This window comes from Marmota flaviventris, chromosome 11 (assembly GCF_047511675.1).
Source record: "Marmota flaviventris isolate mMarFla1 chromosome 11, mMarFla1.hap1, whole genome shotgun sequence".
NCBI classification, from domain to species: Eukaryota; Metazoa; Chordata; class Mammalia; order Rodentia; family Sciuridae; genus Marmota; species Marmota flaviventris.
Window position 1 is genome coordinate 17,662,917 of NC_092508.1, and position 23,436 is coordinate 17,686,352.

The 23,436-nt window shown below is 55.3% G+C and overlaps 3 protein-coding genes across 10 annotated transcripts in view; all 3 read right to left on the reverse strand.

Moving 5' to 3' along the window:
* Positions 1 to 4,878: 4,878 nt before the first annotated feature.
* On the reverse strand, positions 4,879 to 11,968 carry Gmppa (GDP-mannose pyrophosphorylase A). 8 transcript variants are annotated; one of them, XM_027941753.2, is made up of 13 exons: positions 11,916 to 11,968; positions 11,047 to 11,107; positions 10,851 to 10,948; positions 9,810 to 9,913; positions 9,371 to 9,557; positions 9,003 to 9,062; positions 7,664 to 7,794; positions 6,543 to 6,677; positions 6,321 to 6,418; positions 6,118 to 6,164; positions 5,809 to 5,901; positions 5,469 to 5,637; positions 4,879 to 5,155 (listed from the first exon to the last, which is right to left on the reverse strand). In XM_027941753.2, exons 2-13 carry the CDS (start codon positions 11,084 to 11,086, stop codon positions 5,055 to 5,057), a joined length of 1,263 nt encoding a protein of 420 aa, XP_027797554.1. In that variant the 5' UTR covers positions 11,087 to 11,107; positions 11,916 to 11,968; the 3' UTR covers positions 4,879 to 5,054. The 8 variants fall into 8 exon arrangements, with proteins under 8 accessions (XP_027797554.1, XP_034491608.1, XP_027797555.1 ...); XM_034635717.2 differs by having other exon boundaries at positions 11,047 to 11,101; positions 11,916 to 11,934; XM_027941754.2 differs by lacking the exon at positions 11,916 to 11,968 and adding an exon at positions 11,634 to 11,909 and having other exon boundaries at positions 11,047 to 11,101.
* A 688-nt stretch (positions 11,969 to 12,656) lies between these two features.
* On the reverse strand, positions 12,657 to 14,519 carry Spegnb (SPEG neighbor). Its single transcript, XM_027941679.2, has 4 exons — positions 14,398 to 14,519; positions 13,747 to 14,054; positions 12,989 to 13,130; positions 12,657 to 12,795 (listed from the first exon to the last, which is right to left on the reverse strand). Exons 1-4 carry the CDS (start codon positions 14,517 to 14,519, stop codon positions 12,657 to 12,659), a joined length of 711 nt encoding a protein of 236 aa, XP_027797480.1.
* A 2,459-nt stretch (positions 14,520 to 16,978) lies between these two features.
* Positions 16,979 to 23,436, reverse strand: part of Speg (striated muscle enriched protein kinase) — a 55,462-nt gene continuing 49,004 nt past the window's right edge. The window contains exons 32-41 of the mRNA XM_027942026.2: positions 22,344 to 22,460; positions 22,002 to 22,169; positions 21,776 to 21,898; positions 21,435 to 21,602; positions 20,712 to 21,309; positions 19,951 to 20,190; positions 19,642 to 19,865; positions 18,720 to 18,795; positions 18,341 to 18,490; positions 16,979 to 18,017 (exon numbers count right to left, since the gene is read on the reverse strand). Of these exons, the coding sequence (XP_027797827.2) occupies positions 17,825 to 18,017; positions 18,341 to 18,490; positions 18,720 to 18,795; positions 19,642 to 19,865; positions 19,951 to 20,190; positions 20,712 to 21,309; positions 21,435 to 21,602; positions 21,776 to 21,898; positions 22,002 to 22,169; positions 22,344 to 22,460 (2,057 nt within the window). The 3' untranslated portion in view covers positions 16,979 to 17,824. The remainder of the gene's footprint in view (positions 18,018 to 18,340; positions 18,491 to 18,719; positions 18,796 to 19,641; positions 19,866 to 19,950; positions 20,191 to 20,711; positions 21,310 to 21,434; positions 21,603 to 21,775; positions 21,899 to 22,001; positions 22,170 to 22,343; positions 22,461 to 23,436) is intronic.

Here is a 23,436-nt window from a genome sequence, read left to right on the forward strand (position 1 = left end):
CATGTCCCTCTATACCCCTGTCGCCTCTGGCCCCGTCCCCTCTCCCCGCCTCTCCCTGCTTCCCTGCCTGCCTCTCTCTCTGCCCGGCTGCAGTTGGGTGATAATCTCCCTCATTTAGCCTCCCGGCTGCTTCCCCGGCTCATTGCCCAGCTGGTCCCTGGGGCCCGGCCCAGCTTCTTCCCCACCCCCATCCCCAGTCCTGCGCCCAAGCTCCCCATCCCCTCCCTGCTCCCCCCACCCACTCCCAGGGGACCAGCTGCCCCCTGTAGTGAAGAATCAGAGCCAAGTGGGGCTGGACAGGACCTGAGCTGGGGGTGAGCAAACAGGGTGGGGCTGATAGGGACCCTGGGCTGAACAGAAGGGATGGGGGCGTTGCTGCAGGGTCTGGCCGTGAAGCCTCAGCTGGAGTTCCTCTGCCCTCCAATTGTCCCCATTCCACAGATTTGTTCACAGTCCAATTCTCCACCCCCAGGCTTTGTGACAGTGAGGAGGCAGAGGTTAGATGAGGCAGGGCTGGGAATGGGGGCAGAGGAATGAGGAGTAGCAGGGAGGGCAGAATGGTTCTGGCTCAATGAATCTGGGAGGAGGCACAGGGGTTTTATTTGAGCAAAATACCCCAAAGGGAGACCTGGAGACATCCCAGGACTCAACTTCACAGGGTTCCCAGGGGGCTTCTGTTCACAGGACAGGGACCCCCAAGCTAAGCTGTATTTGCCCCTTCCTACAATGTGTAGGCCCCAAGCGCCATCTCTCTGGCCCCATTAATAAACCACATGACCCTCAAACTCCTAGGTAGCATTCTCCAGAGAGTCCCCAGCCTCCCCCTACTCTCAGGAGACACCCCTTCACCACCCTCCCCGACCAGAAACCTGCCTCTGGTGCGGGACCAGGGTATGAGCCAGTGTGGGACAGACGTGGGCGGGAAGGGACAAGGAAGGGGAGGCCGGGCTGGGCCAGGCCTGGCTAGTGAGCGAGCAGCGGTGACAAACGGGCTGTGCGGGGGTGAGGGGCGGGGGGCGGACGGCGGCTGATTTATCTGGGTTATTTATGCCGCGGACGAGGCAGGAGAAGCGGTTAATGAGAGTCCCGGCGAAAGGGGGTGGGGAGGCCTGGACGTGATCTGAGAGGACTGAAGAGGGTTAGCGTCCCACCGCCAGGCCCTGCCCCCACTGTCACCAGTACTTTTTACCCCCCCCCCCCACCCTGTCCTCCGGAGGCCAGGGCAGCACAGCACCTTTCCTGTGTCTTGAACCCACACCCTCCATCCCTATGCGGTTACTCCCACTCAGAGACCTGGGGTCCCCAGGACTGCAGCACAGCTGGTCCAAGATGGGGCGGAGGGCGTTCATCTGAGAAACTGAGGAGGGGCCCAGGCAAGGGAAGGGCAGGAAGAAGAAAAATGACAAATCCTGGCTGCCAGAAACTGACAAAATCTGTGGAGCCTGTCAGGGGGAAGAGGCTAGCTTGGGAGTGGGTGGGCAGCCCACAGCCTCAGAGCTAAGGTGGAGAGCAGGCAAAGGGCACCGGGGTACAGATCTGGTGTCAGCCAGGGGCCCCGATGGGGGCCTGAGTGGCAGAAAGGCTTGGGGGGTGGCACAGGCTGGTCAGAGAGCAGCGAGAGCTGGGAAGGAGGGGAGAAGATCCAGAGAAGGAGGGGGAGAGGGCTTTGCAGCAGTGAAAGCTGCTGGGAGCAGATAAGGCAGCACAGCAGCAGGAGGGATTAAAGCTCCGAGGGGCATGGGGGGGCGGCGTGGGAGGGGGTGGGGGGGCAGGGAGGAGAGGCTGAGGGCAAGACACCAGGGCCAAGGAGATGAGTAGGAAAATGCGGGCTTCGAGGCAGCAGGATTTAATCAGGGGCCACAAGGTGGCCATTAACTGGGAAAGAAGCGACTCTTGATCGTCTGTTCTGGGGAGGAAGACTTTTGTACCATTGATGGAGTCCCCACACCCTGCCCACCTGCCCACATTGGGACAGCAGAGTTAAACGGAGGGATGCACTGCTGAGGTTAGGGTGCTGGAGGATTAAGGGGTAGGGTGGGGATGAGGGGATGAGGCAGAGGTGGCCCTGGGAGCCCTGGAGCCAAGGCTTGGAGACTGAGGGCACACAGCGCCTCCTTGAGGCGGCTGATGGAACACCAGAGAGCCACAGGGAACAATTAAGAATGCCCAGTCCACTGCCCTAGCATGGAGACCACATCACACCCAGACTGTGGCAAGGACCAGAGTTTCAGAAGGGCTTCTTTGTGGGGAGAGATAGAGGCTCAGAAGAAGGGCGGGTAGCTTCTCAGGGTGAGCCTCGAAGTCCCTTACAACCCTCCTACCCTCCTAGAAGGGTGTTTGGGGCAGGTGAGACCCCTGCTCCCTCCAGACCAGAGTCCAGGGCAGTTCAGAGGTGGTCTGGGTGGTGGAAGGGAGCCTGGGGGAAGAGGAGGGGCTGGGGGAGGGGAGCGGGGGTGGCAGGCGGGGCTGGGTAATTGCATGTTTGCCAGTTCTCCGTCTCTGCACACCGAGGGAGCGCGTGTTGGTGGGTGTAGCTTCGCTTTGAGGAGTGTGTGTCTGTTGGCAGAGGTGTCGGTATGTCTGTTTCGGGGGTCTGGGCTCTTCTTGGCCCCCGGCTCCCCTTTGTGTTTTGGGGAGCAAGGCTCTGGGCATACCCAGCTGTGCTCAGCGCTGATGCGGCAGATGTGGCGGGGCCCCAGCTGTGCCTGCTTCCCGGAGAGGGGGAGGGGGCCGCAATCTGCTCCCCCGATAATGGCTGCTAAGTGCCAGAGGGAGGGGATCGAGATGGAGGTGGGACAGGGTCCCTGGACAGCCCACCGAAGGGACAGGAGGGAGATGAAGGCACTGCTGCCCTGCCCCACCCCACCCCGCCCAACCTTCCCTGTCTGTTCTTGGATCATCCTCTCCCCCTCAGCTGGCTCCTGAAGCCCATCCAAATTTCTCTCCACACTCAGTCCCTGTCCCCAGCTCTCTTCCCCTGTCGCCCCATCCAGCTTGGTGCCAGGGACCCACCCCCTTCCCCGGCCCCCAGCTTGCTCCCCCTCGCTGATTTTACAGAATAATCTTTTTATGGAAACCGAAAAGCGCTAATGGCAGGAGCGCACCCCTCCCCCGCATCCCTCCCCCTGTTCATCCCCCACTTCCCACCCCAGTTCCCTTGTTTCTCCCTTCTCGAACCCTCTCAGGGCCAGCACCCTTATACCCCTACAGGGCCATTGAAGGTTGGGTGCAGGGTCAAGAGGCAGTGGACAAGGGGGTTCCTTGTTCCCCCTACTCACATCTTGGGCCCTGAGTGGCCCCCTCATAGATGCAAGAGGCTTTAGGCCTTTCCCACCACAGAAAAGGGCTGCAGATGGGGCATTACAGCCTCTCCCCTTAGACACCCCCCTGCATACACTCTCTTGGCCTGGGGGGAGGCAGACCTCAGCCTCACTAGCTACCCCCCTTTCAAACACGGACCTGTTCCCCTTCTAGTACCTCTACCCACCATGTCCCCACCCCCACTGGGTCTAGGAGGGGGGTCCCGGGGGCCAGGGCCTGACACAGACTTATTGGATTTCACGGTGTTTTGCTGAGAAAATAATTAAATTATCATATTTATGATGGAGCTGCCATGGCCTCTGCCAACCGCTTGGAACAGAAGGGTCAGGACAGGGCGGGGGTGGAGAGGGAAGGGACCCAGAGCCTGGCCCTGCGGCCCAGCCCTCTCCCAGCCCCTTCCTCAGGGAGATGACCCCAGGCACAGAGTGTGCCTCTGCAGTTCCCTGCAGGCAGAGATGATAGAAGGTCTGGGTTGGAAGCAGGGACCAAAGGAAGCAGGGAAGGGGGCTGAGTGAGGCAGGTTAAGGGTCAGGCCTGCTAAACCCAGTCATTTCCCACGGCTCTCACACAGTCTGCAGAGCCTGAAGGGGTTGGGAGGTCACCTCAGCCTAGCTCCTGTGCATCTCTGTCATTGCCCACCTATGGAGCTATGAAATCCTAGGCTGTCCCTGATGCTGGTGCTGATAACAAGGCCCCAGCACCCTGCCACCCCAGCCTGCTGCCAGGACCCCCTCCTCCCTCCCACCCACACCCTGCCCCCCCATTCTCTTCGGGTAATTAGATTCCTCTCAATTAGCAGATTACGATCATTACCAGCTCATCTGGCAACTAAGCTCCTAACCCACAGCTGGGGAAAGGGGGGCACTGAGAGGGGCACTTGGGGGTCATGGGCAAACATGAGAGATGGTAGGGAGAGCAGGACTGAGACCTGCGAAGGGCAGGACCAGGCTGATGGGAAGTGGCCAGAACTCCTCCCAGAAAGGACACCTCCCCCTGCACTTCCAGAGAGAGCAGCATTGGCTCAGGCCTGCCCTGCCTGCCAGGGGAGTAGGAGACAGAGATACTGAGCTCCAGGCAGGGGCAAACCTTCCTACACCTCGCCAAAAGCCAGGCTGGGAGCAGATGGGGCTGGCAAAGCGGAAAAACAGGCCAGCACCGGGGCTGGGCAGGAGCTGAGGAGAGCGGGCTGCCAGGGGTGATCAGCCTCCAGGGCTGTGGCTCCCAGCTCTGGGGCCCAGCTGAAAGGCTCACAACCCCCCACCTCTGAATCTTACATTGGGAGTCCAGGCCAGGCCCAGTGAGGAGAAAGAGGCAGGAAGGTGGGCAAGCAGGGGCAAAGGTGGGGGCCAGCGGGCAGGGGAGCCTGGAGGGCCTTCCTCCAGAGCAGTGCAAAGAGGCTGAGGCAGTGGGAGGGGGAGATTTACCAGGGCTCCAGATTCATTATTCATGAGCCCGCAGCAACGACTCCAATTTAAATGCTAATGTGGGGGGGCCTGACTCAGCTGCCCACCTCCTGCCCCCACCCCCAGCCCAGGCACAAGTGGAGTCCGTGCTGGCTTCAAGGTTCACTGGGGTTTATTTGGGAGTGGGGAGGGAGACCAAGCCACCCACACTGCCCCAGCAGGTGAAGATCCTGACAGGCTTCATCTGGTCCTTTCTGGATAGGAACTGGCCAAGCAGGCAGCAGCCTCCAGGAGAGCAGGAAGGAGTTGGGAGCCCCTCTGCAGCCCCTGTCAGAGGATGATCTGGTTGGTGAAACTGCGGCTCAATTCCTTGTGTGGCAGAACAATCGAGTTCAGGATAAGCACCTCGGCAGGGATCCGGACGCGGCAGCCTGCAGTAGAGATGAGGGCACCAAGGGGAGGTCATGGGAGAAGAGAAAGGGGCAGGTAGCTAGGGACCCAAGGCCATCTGGGAGGGATCCCTCCTTGCCCATCTGTGGTCCTGGCCTAATGCCCCCAGAAATTCACATAGGGCCTGGCACACAGCAGGCACTTGGTAAGTGTCTGCTAAAGGAAGCGTGCACGCATGTGCACACACGCACACACGCATGCACGCATGCACGCACACACAGGAACAAATATTCCCACAGACCTCTGGCATCATCTCTGGTGCTTCTCGAAGCCCCAGGGCCCAGTAAGTCATACCCAGGATGGTGATAGCAGGCAGCAGCTTGCCATCTTTGAAGAGGCTCTCGCTGTCCATGCGGGCTCGAGGGTCATTGGGATTGGGGTCATTGGGGGTCCCCTCCACACGAGCCCAGCGTCCGACAGTGCTCCCCCAGCCCACGATACTGTGCAGAATACATGTGTGCTCCTGCCAAACAGGATGGTGCGAGGTGAATGGGCTGGGAGGCAGGAACGGGAGGGTGTGAGAGGGTCCAGAGGCAGAGCCTGTGTGGCTCACCCTTCTCTACCTTGGGAGGCAAGCTGGGTCCACCCCTCAGCCTCCCAGGCACCACACACTGCTGTGGGACCTGGTACCTACCTGCAGCGTGGCTCCATGGAGGACAATGCTCTCTCGGAGCCGCACACCTTCACCCACAGTCACCCCCTTCCCGATGGAGACATTGGGGCCTAGCTGTGGAGAGAAGCACATACCATGGGTCCTGAAAGGACCTACAGGTGCCCAGGTCCAATCCCATCCTAGAACACAGAAGGTGGAAGCAACCTGCGCAAGGCCCACACTATGGGCTCGGCAGAGACCAGCACCCTGAGCTCTGGCATTCTCTGCACCCCACTCCTGAACCCAAACGGATAGCACCTTCCTCTCTCTGGGGCTGGGCCCACCACTCACCACAGCTGACGGGGCCACTTTAGCAGTGGGGTGGATGTAAACGTTTCCTAGAAGCAGAAGAGAGGACCTGGGTCCAAATACCCCAAACCTTATCTAGATGGGAAGGGGCAGGGATTGAGACTCACCTCTGGACCTGAGGTTAGGAGTGGAAGTAATGGGGGACGGGGATGGGCAAAGGTTAACAACTGGGGCTGGGTGGGTACCTCGGATTCTTGGACCCCCTGATGTGTGCTTGGCCAGACGTTCTGGGTGAGTGATCTGGTATCGGCCCAGATAGAGGCGAGAGGCATAGAGAGCTGAGCTAGACGCCACAGAGGGGAGAAGCTCAGGGGCCAGCAGGGTCACAACCCCAAAGTCTCAACACCCCCTACCACCTGGTTCCCCAACCTCCAGATCTGAGGCACAGACCCCCCTGCTTAGCATACCCAGCAGACTTGATCTGACTCCAGATGCCATCAGTGAGGTGCACATAGATCTGGCCTTGCCCAGCCAGGGCTGAGAACACATCCTGCTCCAGGCGGATGGTCCCTGCCCCAGGCCATGAACCTGGAGAATCCTCCCTGGCAGAGAAAGGATGTTGACATCAGGTCCCCAGCTGAGCCCAGAGGTGAGCCAATGTGTCTCTCCCAGAAGAAAATGGAGAGATTCCCATCACCTTTCCAAGCCCCTCTCCAGGTCCAGTGGGGTTCTCTCCAAAGTGTGCTCACATTCAGGCTGCTTTCTCACCCGCCCTGCATTGGCTGCTCTTGCAGGGGAGCCCCTGGCATAGACCCGCTTCCTATCTCTACCCCGCGTCCAGAAGGAATCCCCCAATTCTCACATCCTCCTCCCCGCGCACCCCTCCACTCACCCTCCCCTCACAGGATGGCATGAAACACAGGCAGACTCACCCCAGAGCAAGGCAGCTGGTGAGGGCAGAGACAGTCACAGAGAGAGGGAAAAAGAGATGGTAGATGCCAGCTCAGAGACAGAGAGGCCAGGAGAGATGGAGAGAAGCAGAGACACAGTGGGGTGAGAAATAGCTATGAGCAAATGATGTGAGATGGGGAGGTGGGCAGGGAGGAGAGGGTAAAGACAGGGAATCCTAGAAGGGAACAGCTTTTAGGCCAAGAAGGGGTACCCTGGGATTGGTAGGAAGGGCTCTGGGATACTACATCCCAAGGAGAGTCAGCCTGAGAATATGCGTGCATGCATGTGTGTGCTTATGTGCTTATGTGTGCACCTGCGTCTGTACTAGAGCACACCTGGGCCCAAGTGTGTTGCCGTTTGCTCTGAAAGGTGTCTCTGGGTCACTCAGGGCTTGAGAGAAATGGACCAGAAGGGGAGTGGGCAGGCAGTGACGGAGGAGGAACTGGGACGGATAAGGAAGAGGGACAGAATGAGGTTAGAAGGGGAGGGACATGGAGGGAGGTTTGGCTGGAGATGACAAGTAGGAAAGGGAGAAGGGAAGAAGAGGGTGAGCAGGTTGAGATGGAGCCTGAGAGCCTGGCATGTGCCAGGGGTCTGTGACTGGGGTACTTGGGGTTACAGGGCGATGGGGCCTCACAGTTGCCCATCCTGCTGATTACGCTGGAAGACGTCCCGAAGAGGTTTCAGGGCTTCCGGAGAAAAGAGATAGATGCCGCAGTTGATGATGTCACTAATAAATGTGCTGGGTTTCTCCACATAGTGCAGGACCTAAGGACAGTGAGGGCTGGGTTTGGTAGTAGAGAGGACCACTGCCCAGCATGATCCCCTAAGACCCTCTCATTTGCAGGCCCTCCCTGCTGCTGCCAGGGTGGACTTGCTAACATGCAGCATGCATCTTGCTCTCACCTGACTTTACACCCTGAGATGACTGTCCTTCACCTTCACCTTCAAGATAAATCTGAACTGCAGGCCTTTCTCTCCTCCACCCTCCCCACCTCCTAGCACTCTGGGGCCAAAGCCCCAAGCCATTGCATGCCTGCCCTGGGATGTTCTTTCCATCTCTTCCTCTGAAAAAAACACCTTCAGAGACGCAGTTGACATTGTCAGTCCCTCCGTGAGTCCTCTCTTGCCAGTCCCAAAGTTAGTTATTCAGGCCTAGGCCCCAACCACACCTCACTGGTGGCACTGTGCCATTTCCAAAGGTTGTCTTGGATTCTGTCTTTCCCACTAGTCTGAGGGTTCTAGAGAGGCAGAGACTGTGCCTTTTGGCTCTGTTTCTCTCATATCTAGCTGGTGCCTGGTGCAAAACGAGGTATGCATGCCATGAGTGTGTGTTCATATATATGTTTTACATTAAAACAAGGTCAAGGGCTGGGGTTGTGGCTCAGTGGTAGAGTGCTTGCCTAGCATGTGTGAAGCACTGGGTTGGATTCTCAGCACCATATTCAAATAAAATCAATGCCCACTGACAACTAAAAAAATAAAAAATAAGGTGAAATAAAAGGGCTGTTGAAAGTGAGGCTCAGGGCAGGGAGATTCACAAACAGGGCCACAGCCCTCTGCCTAGCTGACTACACTCTCACCTCCTTAGAGGAGGAGCCACCACAATGTTCCCTGCCTCTGCCTTTGCACGTACCATTCCCTGTCTGCAATGACTTCTTGTTTCTTCCTTTATCTGGACAAATCTAACTCAGTGTACCTTGCTTCCCCCAGGAAGCCCTCCCCACCTCCCACCCAGGCAAGGCTCAGTAGGGCCCCTTTTTGTGCTCCATAGCACCCTGTACATACATTGATTTCAGCACACACCCATGGGAAATAACTGTTACCCCTTCCCCCTAGCCAGCCTCTCCAAAAGCGATACAAGATGATTAATCAAGGGACTGCCCCTTGTTTGAAAAGACTGGGGCCTCCCCATAGTGTTCTACTGTCCTCTGAGTCACGAGTAGATGCCCACCCAGCCCCCTCTCTGCTCTCACCTCATGTGTCTGTGGATTCTCAACGATGCAGCCATAGTTGAGGGACTGTGTTCTGTTAGCCTGAAAGATAAACACATCCGAGATAGTGACCTGCTGCTTCAGGGGGGCCAGGGCTGTTTTCTTATTCTTTCTTTCCTTCACCTACAGCACCTGGCACGCAGCTCTACCACTGACAGGCCTTCAGCAGGGTGAGTGCTGACAGCTCCCCCCACCTCCCTGCTTCTGAGCAGCCAAAGGGCTCAGGGTCACCAGTGATACCTTCGTTACAGCTGGGACAAGTATACCTCCCCCCCAACACACATTCCTATTCCAACTGTTGGGGCTGCCCCTGCTTCCCCAACATCCTCTGGCCCTACCAGCTCCCTTACCGTAGTGCCAAGGAGTAAGAAAGGGTGGCGCTCGCATCTGTGAGCATCCAACATAGCACTCAAGGGGAAGTCAGAGCAGACGTCAGCATTGAGCACGAAGAATGCTTCAGGGCCTCCAGCTAGGATCTGGTCCCGAAAATGGTAGAGACCACCTCCTGTGCCCAGGGGGGCAAATTCCTGAAGGTACCTATTCCCAGGGACCCCAAAGCCAGCTCAGTGATATCTGATAAGACACACAGCATGAGCCAGGAAAGCTAATCTCCTAACCCCAGCCCCTGGGAGTACTCCTACCCACAGAGAAACTCCATATATCTAGGGAGTCGGAGATGTCCAAATAAGAATCCTTCTAGCATGTGATGCTGAACTCTGGCAAATACTAACTCAACCCACTCTTATGAACTCAGAGGCCTAGAATATCCCCTTCTGCATGTACAAACACCTGATTGGAAGGTTGAACTCCTGCTGAGCAGCTTCTAGGAACTGGGTAAGGGCCTCATCAGGCTGGTAGAAGCCAATAAGCAGAATCTCCTGCATTCCAGGGACCTGAGGATAAGGCAAGAGGATGGGAGAGAAAATAGCTAATAGGAGGGAATGCTGGGAAAATCCCTGGTGCTGGCCTAGAAGTCCAGAGACCAGTTTCAGCTGGGAGCCCACTCTTGTCTTCTCCCCTGCACAATGAGGGAGTTAGAGGAAATCTCAGTTCAGATCTCTCCTTTACATTCCCTCACACACCTGAAATGGACTCATTCTTGGAAAGATTTTGCCTGCCAAGCTAATGCAAAGGATAATCCACTCACCCCACTGCCCTTTTTTCTTAACTGTCAGTCTAAACTTGACATCAGCATGAGTAAGGGTACCATTAATCAAGGATCAGCATTGAACTAGGCACCTTATAGCTTTGCCATCCCACAACAAAGTCGAGTCTCTATTTTACAGATAAGGAAACTAAAGCTCAGACAGGGTACCAAGCTTGATTGCTCCAGGTCAGTCTCACAGCAGAGCCAGATTTCACCCAAAACCTCGCCTATATCAATACTAAAATAAAGAAATGAGCTCTGTGGTGAGCAAGGCAATGAATTCTGTGCTTTGTCTTCATTAAGGATCCCCATGTGGGTTGGGGATATAGCTCAGTTGGTAGATGCTTCCCTCGCGCATGCACAGGCCCTGGGTTCAATTCCCAGTACCACAAAAAAAAAAAAAAAAAAAAAGGATCTCCATGCTATGACTTTAAATTGTCCTTAAGATCCCTGTCTGATCTCATATTCCAAACTTCAAAAATAAGTGTGAAATCTGAGCAGGAAGAGACCAGATGAGAAACTAGAATAGGGAAAAACAGCGCAGCTACGCTGTGCAACTTGAGACTTAAGGGGACACCTTTCACATTTTTCCCCAGTAGGAAAAAACTATTGTTGGGAAAGGGGGAAATATAGCATGAAGGAGATCAGCAGGAAGTTTAGTGGGAGAGGGGAGCCTAGATTACCTGGGCACAGGCTTCAATATGGTGTTGGATCATAGGGACCCCAGCCACAGGAAACAATGGTTTGGGCACCTCAAAAGACAAAGGCCTGAAGCGAGTTCCTGGGAGAGGAGAGAGAACATTTCAGCCTCCTGCCCCCCTCTGCCCACTAACCACTGGAGCCCAACACCCCCCTCCCCACAGTCCCCTGGCTCCTCACCCTTTTGAGGGCCTCCAATCAGGATGACAGCTTTCAGCATGATGGTGAGTGCTACCTAAATCTCAAACCCCAACAGACAAATCAGGTCCCTTTCTCACACCCCAAGTAAACCCAAAACCTTCAATAGCAACACTTAGCTCCCTCCCAAGATGTAAATCAAAGTTCAGTGTAGTCCATTCCTGGATACAACATCTCATAAATGCCACCTAGATTCCAGGTGGCCTTGAAACCTCACAATGATTCCTCACAAATTCTGAAATCCATACCTCACAACCTTATCTCTAAAAGATTTCCCTTTGGCTATAAACAAAATTGTGCAAACTCAGAAACTCAGCAGATTTCCTTCTCGAACCCAAATTTTAAAAAAACTGAAAACTCCATCCCAGTGATTCTCAAATTGTTGTATTCAGCCCTAAATCCCAACAGTGCACCGTGAATATTGAGCCACAAACCTTAAGTGGGCCTCGGATATTTAACTTCAATCCTAAGCATGAATTCCAAGTATTGATCCAACACTGACCACATTTGACAAACCCCCAATCCAAGCAAAAAACCCCTAGATGCTGAACATGAATCCTAAAACTAACCTCTATATGCTGAATCCCAAATCAGCATCCCAAACCTGAACCTACTAGCCCCCGGAGTCCCAATACTGACGACTGGTGCCGGATCTCCGGATTTGGAGGAATGACTGTTGCCCTCTGAACCCCACAACAGACTATGTCCAATAACCCTAGCTTCTTGTAGCTAGGAGTTGTGAGACCAACATAGGCGCCGACCGCGGAGGGCGCGACAGGACCTCCAAGCTGGCGCTCGGCCTACTGCCCAGTCCCAACCCCTCGCACCACCCCTTCACCGGCTCCCTTTACCACTAGCTCCCTTTATTTCAGCTTTGTCGCCCGCTACTGCTTGCTCCTTCCGCGCACGTGTCTTCTCGCAACTCGCGAGAACTGCTTCGTAGGGCCTGCCGGGAATTGTAGTTCCGAAGATCCCTCCCCTTTCTAACTTTGTGAGACCTAAGGAAAGCGGTGTTAGAAGTAGGGGGCAGAGCCCAGGGATCGAGGGGCGGCCTAAATGAGAAGAAGGAGGGGACCTGAGACGCAGAGGCTGGAACCTAAGATTGGGACCGAAGCTGTCCCGGAATGGACCCAGGGACTGCGGCCAAAGTGGAGAAGTAGAAAGTGGCGGAAAGTGGCACTGGAGACCACCGAGGGAACGACCAGTCAAGGGAGGGGCGGGCCAGAGCTCGAGCAGCCACGAGAGGGTGGGGCTTGAGCCAACACATGATGAGAGGGCGGAGTCATAGCTCCACTGCCAGTCCCTCTGGGAAGTCCCACGGTGAGAGTAATTCTATTTCAGGTTTACTTTCGGTAAAATGAAGCATGGACTAATCACTCTCCAAACTTCCCTTTGACTCCAGCATTTTGTGACCTTGGCCTGTGGGCCTGGAATAAGTGTGGGAACAGGGGGCGGGGGAGAGAATGGCGACGCTGAAGAACCGAATAGACACAGGGGGTCAGAGAGCAGCTTTATTAAGCAAGAAGAGGAGGGCTGACGGTCCCCACCCACCCCTAGGCTTGAAGCCAGGGCGAAAGGTTTGAGGGTCCCTTTCAGGCCACGTCCACGCGAGCGAAGCTCTGATCCATGCCCAGGCTGTTCTCCACGTACACTTCGTACTTGCCGCTGTCCTGAGGTGTGGCCCGGCGAATGGTCAGCGTCGTGGTAGTAGTACCGATCTCGAAGAACACCCTGGGGAAGGAGTGGGCAGAGGGAGGCGGGGCTGCGGGTCAGTTTACAGGAGTACTGGGTCCCGCTAATTAGCCAGCCCTGTTCTTTGCCTCCCAGTTCCTCTCCCTCAACCCTCTCCCAGCCGGTTTCTGGGCAGAGTTCAGCCAGATTCCAGCCCCAGGCCCGGCCCTTGTCCTCAGGTACTGGCCCTTGCCTGTCGTCCTCCTCGATGTCCTCCCCGTCCTTAGTCCAACCCACGTCTGGTGGAGGCTCTCCCATGATCTCCGCGGTCAGCGTTACCGTGGTGCCTTTGCGTGCTTTAGTGTTGTCCGGTCCCTTTTGAATCTTAGCGGGTACTAGAGGAAGGGGAGGGGAACGCGACCCCGTGAGGTGAGGTGGGACAGTGGCCTCACCTCTCAGCTAATATCCAGCTCTAAATACGAGGTGCATTAAAAAATTAATTAATTAAAAAACACGGTGCATTTAAACTCCCAGTGACATAGAACAAATCGTTAGTCTCTGGTTTCATCTCCTTAGCTGTTAAAGGGAACTTATCCCTGAACCTCCTACTTCAAGGGGCTGAAGAGAGATCAAAAGAGATACAGCGGGTGGAAATTTGGGAATGTTCACATATCTGCTGTGCTTAGAGGCAGATCTGAGTAGTGTAAATTGCCCTCGTTTGCGAGCCAGAAAACCCACTCTAACCTTGTTTATGTCTCTGCCTCGTCCTTTGACCCTGGGGCCTTGGAATCCTGTGATCAAAGCCCACAGCTGACTTCTCGGGTGGGGCCAGATCCCGAGATAGGGAAAGATGTCCACTGCCAACGCGGTGATGCGAACCAGGCTGATAAACTCGCCAGAACCCTACCCAGATTCTGCTAGGCCCAGCAATTACTGCGCGGGTCTGGACCCAGCTGTAGGCACCCTCGGGGTGGTGCTGTTTGCGCCCTGGCTTGCGCGGAGGTCGCGTACCTTCCACGAGGATGCGCGCCGAGTCTGAGCACTGGCCGAAAGGGTTGGTTACGTTGATGCTATATTGGCCCAGGTCTGCTAGTTCGCCGTCGCGCACCACCAGTGCCACAACGTCAGGGTCCTCGAAGACGTAGCGGTACTTGGGCCCGTCGCGCAGTTCCTTGCCGTCCTTGCTCCAGCGGATGAACGGGTCAGGGAAAGCCGAAATGCGGCAAGTCAACTTGGCAGCGCTGCCCTCGATCAGCACCACGTCCTTCAGTGGCTCCAGCACCCGCGGCGGCCCTTTCTCGCGCAACTCCTTCCTGGACCTACCCCGCGGGCGCGGTCAGGACCCAGAGCTACCATGACATGGCTCCTGCCCTTCTCCAACCCAGTCCTCCCTCACACTGTCTCCTGCCCACCCCCTTGACCCACCACATCCATGAACAGGGAAATGGGAGTGGATAGGAAGGGGCTGTCCCTGCACTGTTAACCCTAATAAAATGATCCCCTTTTGCCAGCCATCTGGCTGCAACTCAGTAACCTCCCTTCCTTAAATCCAGGGGCCCTGGTGATGTCCTCAAGGGCACACCCCTACCCCAATTCAGGAAGCTACAGCTTCCTTCCTGTTGAAGGCTCGAGGCGGGTACCCTTCACCTGTGGCCTCCTCACCTGTGGCCCCGGTAAGAGGCCTGGATGCGAATGGCAGCGCTCTGAACCTGAGGGTCGTTAATATCCAGGGTACATCCTGGAGGTGGGGCTGCTGGTTTTTTGGCAGGAGCTGCTTTGGACATCTGGTGAGTGGACAATGAACATGGGATCCGGATTGAGCCAGAAGCTCTTCAGCCCTTTTCCTGCCCGATCTAAACATCCTGGGGGATGGGAATATCTGAGGCTTCTCTGGGGAGTGAACTCACCCTGGAGGGGTTGACTTTGGGACTTCAGGCGACTGGCTGGTTGCAAGCGGCCCAGAGCCCTTCTGATGGCACAGTAAGGGTGCAGGCAGGTAATCAGCCCCAGGCCCTGGTTTTATACATCGCTCTCTTCCTTGCCTTGTTTGGGGTGATTGCCTCAAGCCCCCCGGGACCCCAGCCCCCGCCCCTTGACCCAAGCAGGTTCCTTATATAGCCTGAGGATGCCTGGGATGCTGGCTCAGCTGCTGGTACAGGCCCAGGAGGGGAAACTCGAGCGGCCCTGGGTACACTATATGTCAGCGCCTAGACAGCTGGACAACTGGATGCTGCCCCATCCCTTCCAGGGACTGGGGTATCCATCCCACTCCCTGGGGGACCAGTCATGGTCCCTAGCCAGAAAGAGACTCAGCTCACCGCTGGAGCAGTTGACACTCAATTCAGCTTCCATGTAATCCCACATCTGTGCTTCCCACATGGTAGGTTAAGGGGGTGCAAGTGTTTTTGTGGGTGTCCCAGAATGAAGCCAGAGTAGCCTCGGACTTTGTGGTTCATATAGCCAATCATGATAGGGCTAAGTGGCTGTCAAGACCAATTGGGAAAGGCCTTACTCTTCCCCTACCCCCACCCTTACCCCAGGAGTCTGCGGTAGTCATTTCTGCACTGTGCCCCCTGGTGGTAAATGGAGGTAAATCCAGAGGGGACAGGAATGATTTTTGAGAACAACCTCTCCCATGACATTGCCATCCCCACTCACTCCCCTGGATATGACAAGGTAGGGTTTGGCTGATCTGTGCGGTCCTTGGAGATTAGTACTACTACTGAGTCCCCAACCCTAGGTCTGCCATTCCCTTTTGAGGCTTAAACCAGTGCATAGTTTCACCAGACTATCTGGGGTGAAGGGGTTCACATAAATTCCTCAGGGGCATGCCTGGAGTTCAGTCTATCAGTGCAGGGGCCCAGGTAGGAGCATTGCTTCTGTTAATTGTAACTATCTAACCAGGTGTGGAACATTGTCCCTTTCTTTTTTATAATTTTGTGGTGCTGGGGATGGAACCCAGGGTCTCATACATGCTAGACAAGCTCTATCACTGAACTACACACCCAGCCCACACTGTCACCTTCTGATCAGAACAATTTTGACACAGCTCTACTGACATAAATTACCTTTGCTCCTCCAGGTTTGGAATAAACAGTTCACATGCCATTTCCAATGGAGATGGGAAAGGAGCTCCAGATCAGAAAGGGGACGGGGAAGAAATTTTACCATTTATCAAGATATGAGTTCAGGCACCTCATTTTTATACAAAACATTTGCAGCATGTAGGAGATTGGAGAATCTCACAGGCAAACTGTATATCTTCATCACTAAAATGACAAGTGGGCAAGGTGTCTCTCTCATCCCTTCCAGCTGGTTTTAACATCCAGTTAGTTTATGATGATGGGGCTTGTCTCTTCCCTGTGGTTCTGAGAAGCCACAGAGGCTGGGCTGGGCTGGGCAAAGGGCAGTTGAAGCTGGAGCCAAGGGGCCCTCAGACTCAAATCAATAGCACGACAATGCCAGTCTCTCTGCTCATGGTTGGAGGCTTTGTTCCTTTTACTTTGCCAATAACAGAGTTTTCAATGGGAGAATCATCCTTCTAGACACAAGGAAGCCTGGCTTCACTCTCCCTACTCATTCCAGGGCAGAGCAGCTCAGTTCTAGGATCAATAACCATTCTGTAGCATTGCAGGTGAGTGGCCAGAGTCAGGGTGCCTTAGCAGACAGCAGACCTAACTTGCCACGAGGACCAGAAGGTCCAGGCTGGTGTGTCAAGTACCCACAGCTGCTCCATGTGTTCCGCTCTGTCTGTTAACACTGGGAGCTTGAGTGAGGCTGGGGCGTGTTCGGGTTTCTCCTGTAGCTCTTTACACAGCCTCCTCTTGCCAGTCTTCAGGATGAAACCCCACTATCCCAGGGCACAGGACCAGAGTGAAGGAAGCTGAGCCAGGACTGGGATAAGCTAGTTCATTCCAGAGCCAGCATTCCTCAAGTTATGATGAGGGGACAATGAGCAGAGGTGGGGTTACCAGAATCCAGTTAGAGGTTGTGGGTGAGGGGTTCAGTAGGATTGGAAGCTTTCTAGAAACTATGGGTTGAGAAGCAGACTGTAGTCTCCCTTCTCTCTAGGAATAAGGAGGGATAAGGGGCCTTGAGGATCAGGGGACAGGGTAGGAGGTCCCAGGGTAAGAGCTGGTATACCCTTGAATGTGTCTTCAGTGGCCCAGAGAAGGACAAATGCCTTTGTCCCCAAACTCAGTCCCCACTAGCCAGCCCTCCCCAAGAGACCACACATAGGTCCTGCTGCTTGCCGTTTTTATTTTCCTTGTGACAGACAGACAGAGAGCTGCACAGACAGCTGGATGGCTGGGGGAATGGTCAGGATAACATGAGCAATAGGGATTGGATGGAAAGGAAAACTTCATAAAAGTCAATAAATAAATAAATATGAACAGGAAAGGCAAAGGTCATGGAGGGACAGTGGGGACATCCTTGGGCCAGCAGAGAGCGCCCAGAGCTGCATCCGCTGGGACAGAAGGACTGCTTGCATGGCCACTTGCCTGGGGCTCTCAGCATTTCTCTTCTCTGCTTCTGGAGATGCCGCTGCTGGCCCATCCCTCCCCTCGTCCCCCCTGAGTTTGCTGTCCTCTCCTCCCACCTTGCTGCCCTCTCTCACACCCTGGCTCAGAACTCCTGGTACTGTCTCTGTGTCCAGTCCCTGCCTCACTGACATTCTCAGCCTGTGTCCCTGACACCTGGGGCTCCTTCCTTGTCTTCCTCTCCAGACTCTCACCCTCCTGGATTCTCCCTGAGATGCAATATGCCTCCCACCCCCAGAACCTTCCTAGAGTCTCTCTGCCTGTCTTCCGTATCTTCCTCTTCACTTCCTCAATCCCTCTTGTCCCTCTTTCTGTTCCCACCCCTGCCCAATGGGGTCTTCTGCTCTGGCTCTGGCTGGGAGTGGCATCAGGCCGAAGCCCTAGAGCCTCTATCCCTGCAGGTCCATGAGGTAATAACCCGGCCAGATGTTGCTGCTGGTGGTATCCGAAGCCCTGGGCCCACCCGGTTCAGCATGGGCCCTGGAATGTCCCTTGACATTGGTGGGAACCCCAAGTTGAAGCCCACGGCCAGGCTGTGGTCCATGATGCTAGGGGCTGCCAGGGTAGGAACGGAGCAGCACCTTGTGGTGGGTGGCGGCCTCAGCCCTGCGGCGCCGCTGCTCGCCCAGAAACTCCTTGAGTCGGTTGGTGGTAAAGGTGAGTGTCTGGCGGCGCAGCTTCATCAGATAGGCATCCTGCAGCCACGGGTGGGCCAGGCAGTCCTGCAGGGAAGGCCGGCTCCTGCCAGGCCAAGCCAGGGACAGTGAGCCAGAACTGATGACTCCGGATGTCCTTGGGCTCTGTCCTCCCCCAGATCCACATGTCAATCCTGATTCCTCCACCATGTGGGTGATACTGGACAACCCCAGAGCTCAGTTTCCCAGTGTCTGGAATGAGGCTGGCGATTCTGCCTCTCAAAGGGCTGTTAGGGACTTTAAATGGAGAATAATGCGACTGCCCAGAAGCAGAAACAGGAATATACTGTTAAGGCAGGTGGGACCAGGGCAGTCTGTACCCAGGGGCAGGTAAGGCAGAAGGGGTTGGCAGGTAGGGGGCCCACTTACCAGGGATGTACTGAGAGAACCTTTCGCAAGAAGAGGGTGGCACTCTGGGATGTGTTGGGGTATAGCTGGAAGGCATCAAAACGGCCCCCCACAATCCGAGCCTCTGTTTCTTGGGGGTCTGGCTCATAGAATGGAGAGTGTCCACTGAGCCTGTTTTAGAAGACAGATAAGTTGAAATAGCCCCAAATCTGCCACTCATTGCTTTTCTACCTTAGTGGACTGAGGGTCAACTCCCAGGCCTGGGGGACATTCATGTGGGGATGCTGGGGGGCACAGTACCAACCTGTTCCTAGGGATGTGCTAGGGAGGCAAGACAGGAAGGAGAATGTGTAGGCAGAAAGAGAGCAGAAGTGGCTGGAGCAGGGCCCAGGGAACTTACATGATGTAGGTGAGCACACCTGCTCCCCAGATATCTGTGGCAGAGCCAATGGGTTCTCCCTTCACCATCTCAGGAGCTAGAGGAGACAGAGGCCAAGCTGACCCAGCTTCCCAGTGACAGGGGAGAAGGAAGAGGCAGGGAGGTTCTTGGGGGTTAGAGGAGCAGGATAATGCTCAAGTCACCAGATTATGGGGACAATCACAACAGTAGGCCTTAGATATTAGCAGACAGGACAGAAGCAGGAGTGGCTCCCAGGAGAGATATGGGCCATCTGAGGAATTAGCCTGGACACTGAATGATGGAGGTCCCCAGAACTCTAGAGGAGTGGAGAAGCAGGGTCATTTAGCTCCCCTGGATCAGCTCCAAGGTAGGACTCCCATTCAAAAAGAGAGTGGCCAACACCAAGATTAAAAGCCTTTGAAACCAACCTGGCTGGCTTTAATCCCAGGCCTGCCCCTCTTAGCTATGGGACTCTGGGTGATTTATTAAACCCTCACTGTCTGGTCTGTAAAGTGGGGCTTGTAGAATAGCTCTAAGGAATAGAGATAATAAACATCAAACATTTAGGAGCTAGCTGAATGGCAGCTGGTTTTCCTTATTTATATAAATAATAATAGATTCTTCTGTCTTTCTAGTCTTAGCAAATCTCACTTCTACCATTTATAACTGATTGGACAAACACTTAAGTTCAGTGTGTTTCTGTTTCCTCATCTGTAAAAAGTAGGTAATACTTTGCCAAACTCCAGGGCCATTGTGAAAATCAATTTTAAAAATTCACGTTAAGAACTTAGTTCATTGCTTGCATACAGTAAGCACACAATCAATGGTAGATATGTATGTGAAGTGGGGTGAGCCCTGGAGGCTGCACCTTTGGCAGTACCCAATCCCCCCCCCACCCCCAGCTGGCAGCTGGTCCCCTCACCCATGAACTCCAGCGTGCCCGTGCGGTGGCCAAGGGGTCGCAGGGCCTGGGGGTTGTAGGGTTGGGCGCTGCCAAAGTCCACAATCTTGAGGGTGTTGTCAGGGGCCAGCAGCAGATTGTCCGGCTTGATGTCCAGGTGTAACACATGGCGGCCATGGAGATAGTCCAGACCTTGTAGCAGCTGCACCACATAGGTGGCCACGTCATCTTCAGAATACCGGAACCTGGGGGTGGCAAAGGCCAAGTGGGAGATCTCCCAGCCCAGCCTCCCCTGCTTTTGCTCCCTGCTGCCCCAGAAAGTCTGGCTACCTGTCACTGAGCCCACAGAGGAGTTCCCGGTTGCCGCAGCTCTCAGCAATGAGCACAAGGTACCGAGGGGTGATGTAGGCCTCGTGCAGGGACATGAGTCGCTCGTGGTGCAGTGTCCGGAGCACTTCGTATTCCTGCAGGACTTGCCGTTTGCCCTCTGCTGCATATGGCACAATCTTGGCCACAAATGTACGGCCTGTGGCATTCTCCCGGCATGCTCGCACAACACCAAAGCGGCCCCTGTGTGGGTAGGGGGACACCACAGGTTCAGGGGCATATTCCTTGTGAGGACTAAGGGGATAAGAATGCAGTGGGTTCCCCTGTGGGCTCTAGAGCTCAGTCCTGGGAACATCCACCTCTGCATTCCTGGTTCTCTACCCTGGGCAGCTCCCATATGCTCTCCAACCTCAGCTCTCCTCCCACCTGTGGGATGGGTGATGACAGTAGGGTAGTGCCTCCTCTACCTGATAAGGATTGACAGCATGTGGCTATCAAGCTCAGGACGGCACCTGGCACATCTGAACTCACAACTTATTTTGTGTTTTGCATGCTGGGATTGAGCCCAGGCCTTGCACATGCTGGGCAAGTGCTCTGCAACTGAGTCACATCCCCAGCCCTGAACTCAACAGTTCCAAGGACCTGAATCTTAGCACCTTTCCCCAAGGCTGGCCAGGACAGTCTGCTGGGCTCTCCCCGGCTATGTTCCCTACATCCAACTCTCTCCCCGTTCTTCCCTCCTTCCCTTCCCTGGTCCTACTTGCCTGGCTTTTTCTTCCAGGAAGGTGTAGGGTTTCTGAGGGAGGCCCTGTCTCAGAGTAGTGCCCTCTGGTGTGGGGGACCTGGGGGGGCCGCCCCCAGGGGAGCTGACCACCTCTTTGCCTGGGCTGAGGCTCCGCACAGTCACCTTGGTGAGCTCAGGAGGGGGCTCAGGGGCTGGGGGCTCGGGGGCTGGGGGTGCAGACACAAAGGAAGTCACCATATACAGGGGAGTGGAGGAAGACGCTGGTTTAACTGCTTGAGGGGTGGAGGTTGGAGTCCCTGTCCCAGTGTCAGGAACAAAAGACTTGGGCTCACTTAGGGTGACCTGGGCACTGGGTAGGGTGGGCTCTGGTTGCTGAGTGGCCTGCAGGCCCCTGTGCTTTCGTGGGGGGGTTTGGGGTGGTGGACCCACAGCCTTGAGTGACGACCAGGCTTGGCTGGGGGGCGTGAGAGGGGCTGAGGGGCTGAGAGAGGCTGACTGGGGGGCTGGGGGAGCTGGGGTCAGGGTCAGTGAGGTAGGAGAGTCAGGAGGCTGGGCCCTGGCTGGCCCTGAGGTAACAGGGGCATCTTGGTGAGCAGCAGATGGCCGAGCTGAAGAATCTAAGAAGAAACAAAGAAAATCATCACCATGTGTCCTGGGGGCAAAGCCACCATGCTCCAAGCAAGGGAAAGACCCAGGACTCAGGCTCCCCTTCTTTCTCCTGTCACCCCCTCCAGCCACTGACCTTGAATGCCCCTGACGAGGACCTTCTCAGAAGGGTTGCTGAAGGGGCCCTGCCCAGCACGGTTGGCACAGGCCACGCGGAACCTCACAGTTACACCAATGGGCAGGTGTGTCACGTTGTAGTAACAATCAGGGATGCCTGAGCTCACGGGGTGCCAGGTAGACTCCCCTGTGGGCAGCATAGGGGCGGGTATAAGGCCACAGAAGGGGAGGCCCAAGCTCCAAATACTGTCTAAGAACATGGGAAGGGACCTCTGGGTAAGCAGGACACTTGCCTTCCCAGACTCCCCTTACTTGCCACCGGCCACCTTCCTCCCCTCACCGTCCTGCCTTGTTCCTCACCATCCACCCGCCGCTCCAGTGTGTACGTGCAAGGAGCCCGGCTGTCTCCCGGCTTCCACAGCACCAGTGCCGTGTCCTGATAGGTCTGGGGCACCTCAGGAGGAGCTAGTTTTCCTGGGACACCTGGTAAGAGGGAGAGAGGCTCAGTGATACTCCAGCTAAGGGCCTATTAAGCCCCACTCCACTGTCCCCATCACTCCCCACTGGGGCCCTGCCCCAGACTCACGGGCCACAGCCACAGTACAGGAGCTGGTGATGCTGCCCAGGACATTGGTGGCTGAGCACTCATACAGCCCGGCATGTCGCTTGCCCGCCCGGGGGATGCTCAGCAGCTGCCTTCCATCTTTGCAGGACACGATGACCACCGAAGGCTCTGACTGAAGGGACTGCTTGTCTAGGGCAGGGAGGAGCAGGAGGGGGCTGCTGAGTGAGGCAGTACATGTTGAGACCCCTCTCCTGTGCACATGCCCCTGCCCCCAGCCTCCCCTGAACCATGGTCACCCCAAGGCCTGGCCTCTCCCATCTCCTGCATTTGAGTTTCTGGCAGCAATCCCCATAATCTCCTTACCTTTCATCCAGGAGATTCGGGGAGCAGGACAGGCAGCTGGCAGGCAGAGCAGGGTGGCTGCCTCCCCCTCCAGCAGCACCTGGTCCTTGAGTTTGATGTGGAAGACTGGGGGGAAGTCTAAAAGGAGAGCAAAGACAGCCAGTGTATGCAGGCCCCGGGCCACTTTCTGAGGGAGGGGTGGGTGCATGTTTGTGAGCCCTGAAGCGCTGCTGCATGGAGCAGAGTGCAAGGCTGTCTCTTCCCACCCAGATGTGGGAAGGGGAACTCAGTCCATGCCTGAGAATTTTCTCTGGGGTGAGCATCACTTTCCCCAGGCCCTCAGCATGTGCAGACTACCTTTTCCTTGCAATGGTTATTGAAGATGCGTGGGACATACCTTGTATGTGCAAATCACTTAGAGCAGGGTCTGGAGCTAAGTGCTCTATAAGCATTTGTCAGATAAAATAAAAACAAATAGTGAAAAATGTTAACAGTTAAGATTCTGCACTGCCCACTCCTGGGCACTACAGGTAAGTGAGAAGGGAAGGGAAAGTAGGCGGTGACCTGATCTGAGACTGAACATAGATTCTCCCATCAGAATGTAGTCTCAAAAGACCTGAAGTCAACATATCATGAGCAGCCCCTGGAAGTATGCCAGCCTTCTTGCCCCTGTAGTGTCAGACTCCTAGACCTTCCACTTCCTCCTTTAGGTCAACTAAGGAAGAAGAACTTTTGAAATGGCAAGAAACACCATCCTAGCCAGGCATGGTGGTGTAAGCCTGTTAAGATCACAAGTTTGAAGCCAGCCTAGGCAACTTATACTCTGTCTCAAAAAATAAAAAGTGCTGGGGATGCTCAGTGCTAGAGCGCCCCTGGGTTCAATCCCCAGTACTCCCACCACCACCAACATACACACACAGGAGTATCTATTTGTCTTTGGGTAAGTCATATACTGTCTCAGAAGCTCCATTTCTTATCTGCAAAATGAGGAAAATAATAATAATACCAAGCTCAGAGAGTTGTTGTGAGAATTAAGAGACTCATACAAAGTGCTTAGTATGTGTCTGGCATGAAACAAGTACTCATAAACATTCTATTATGGTGTTCTCTTGGT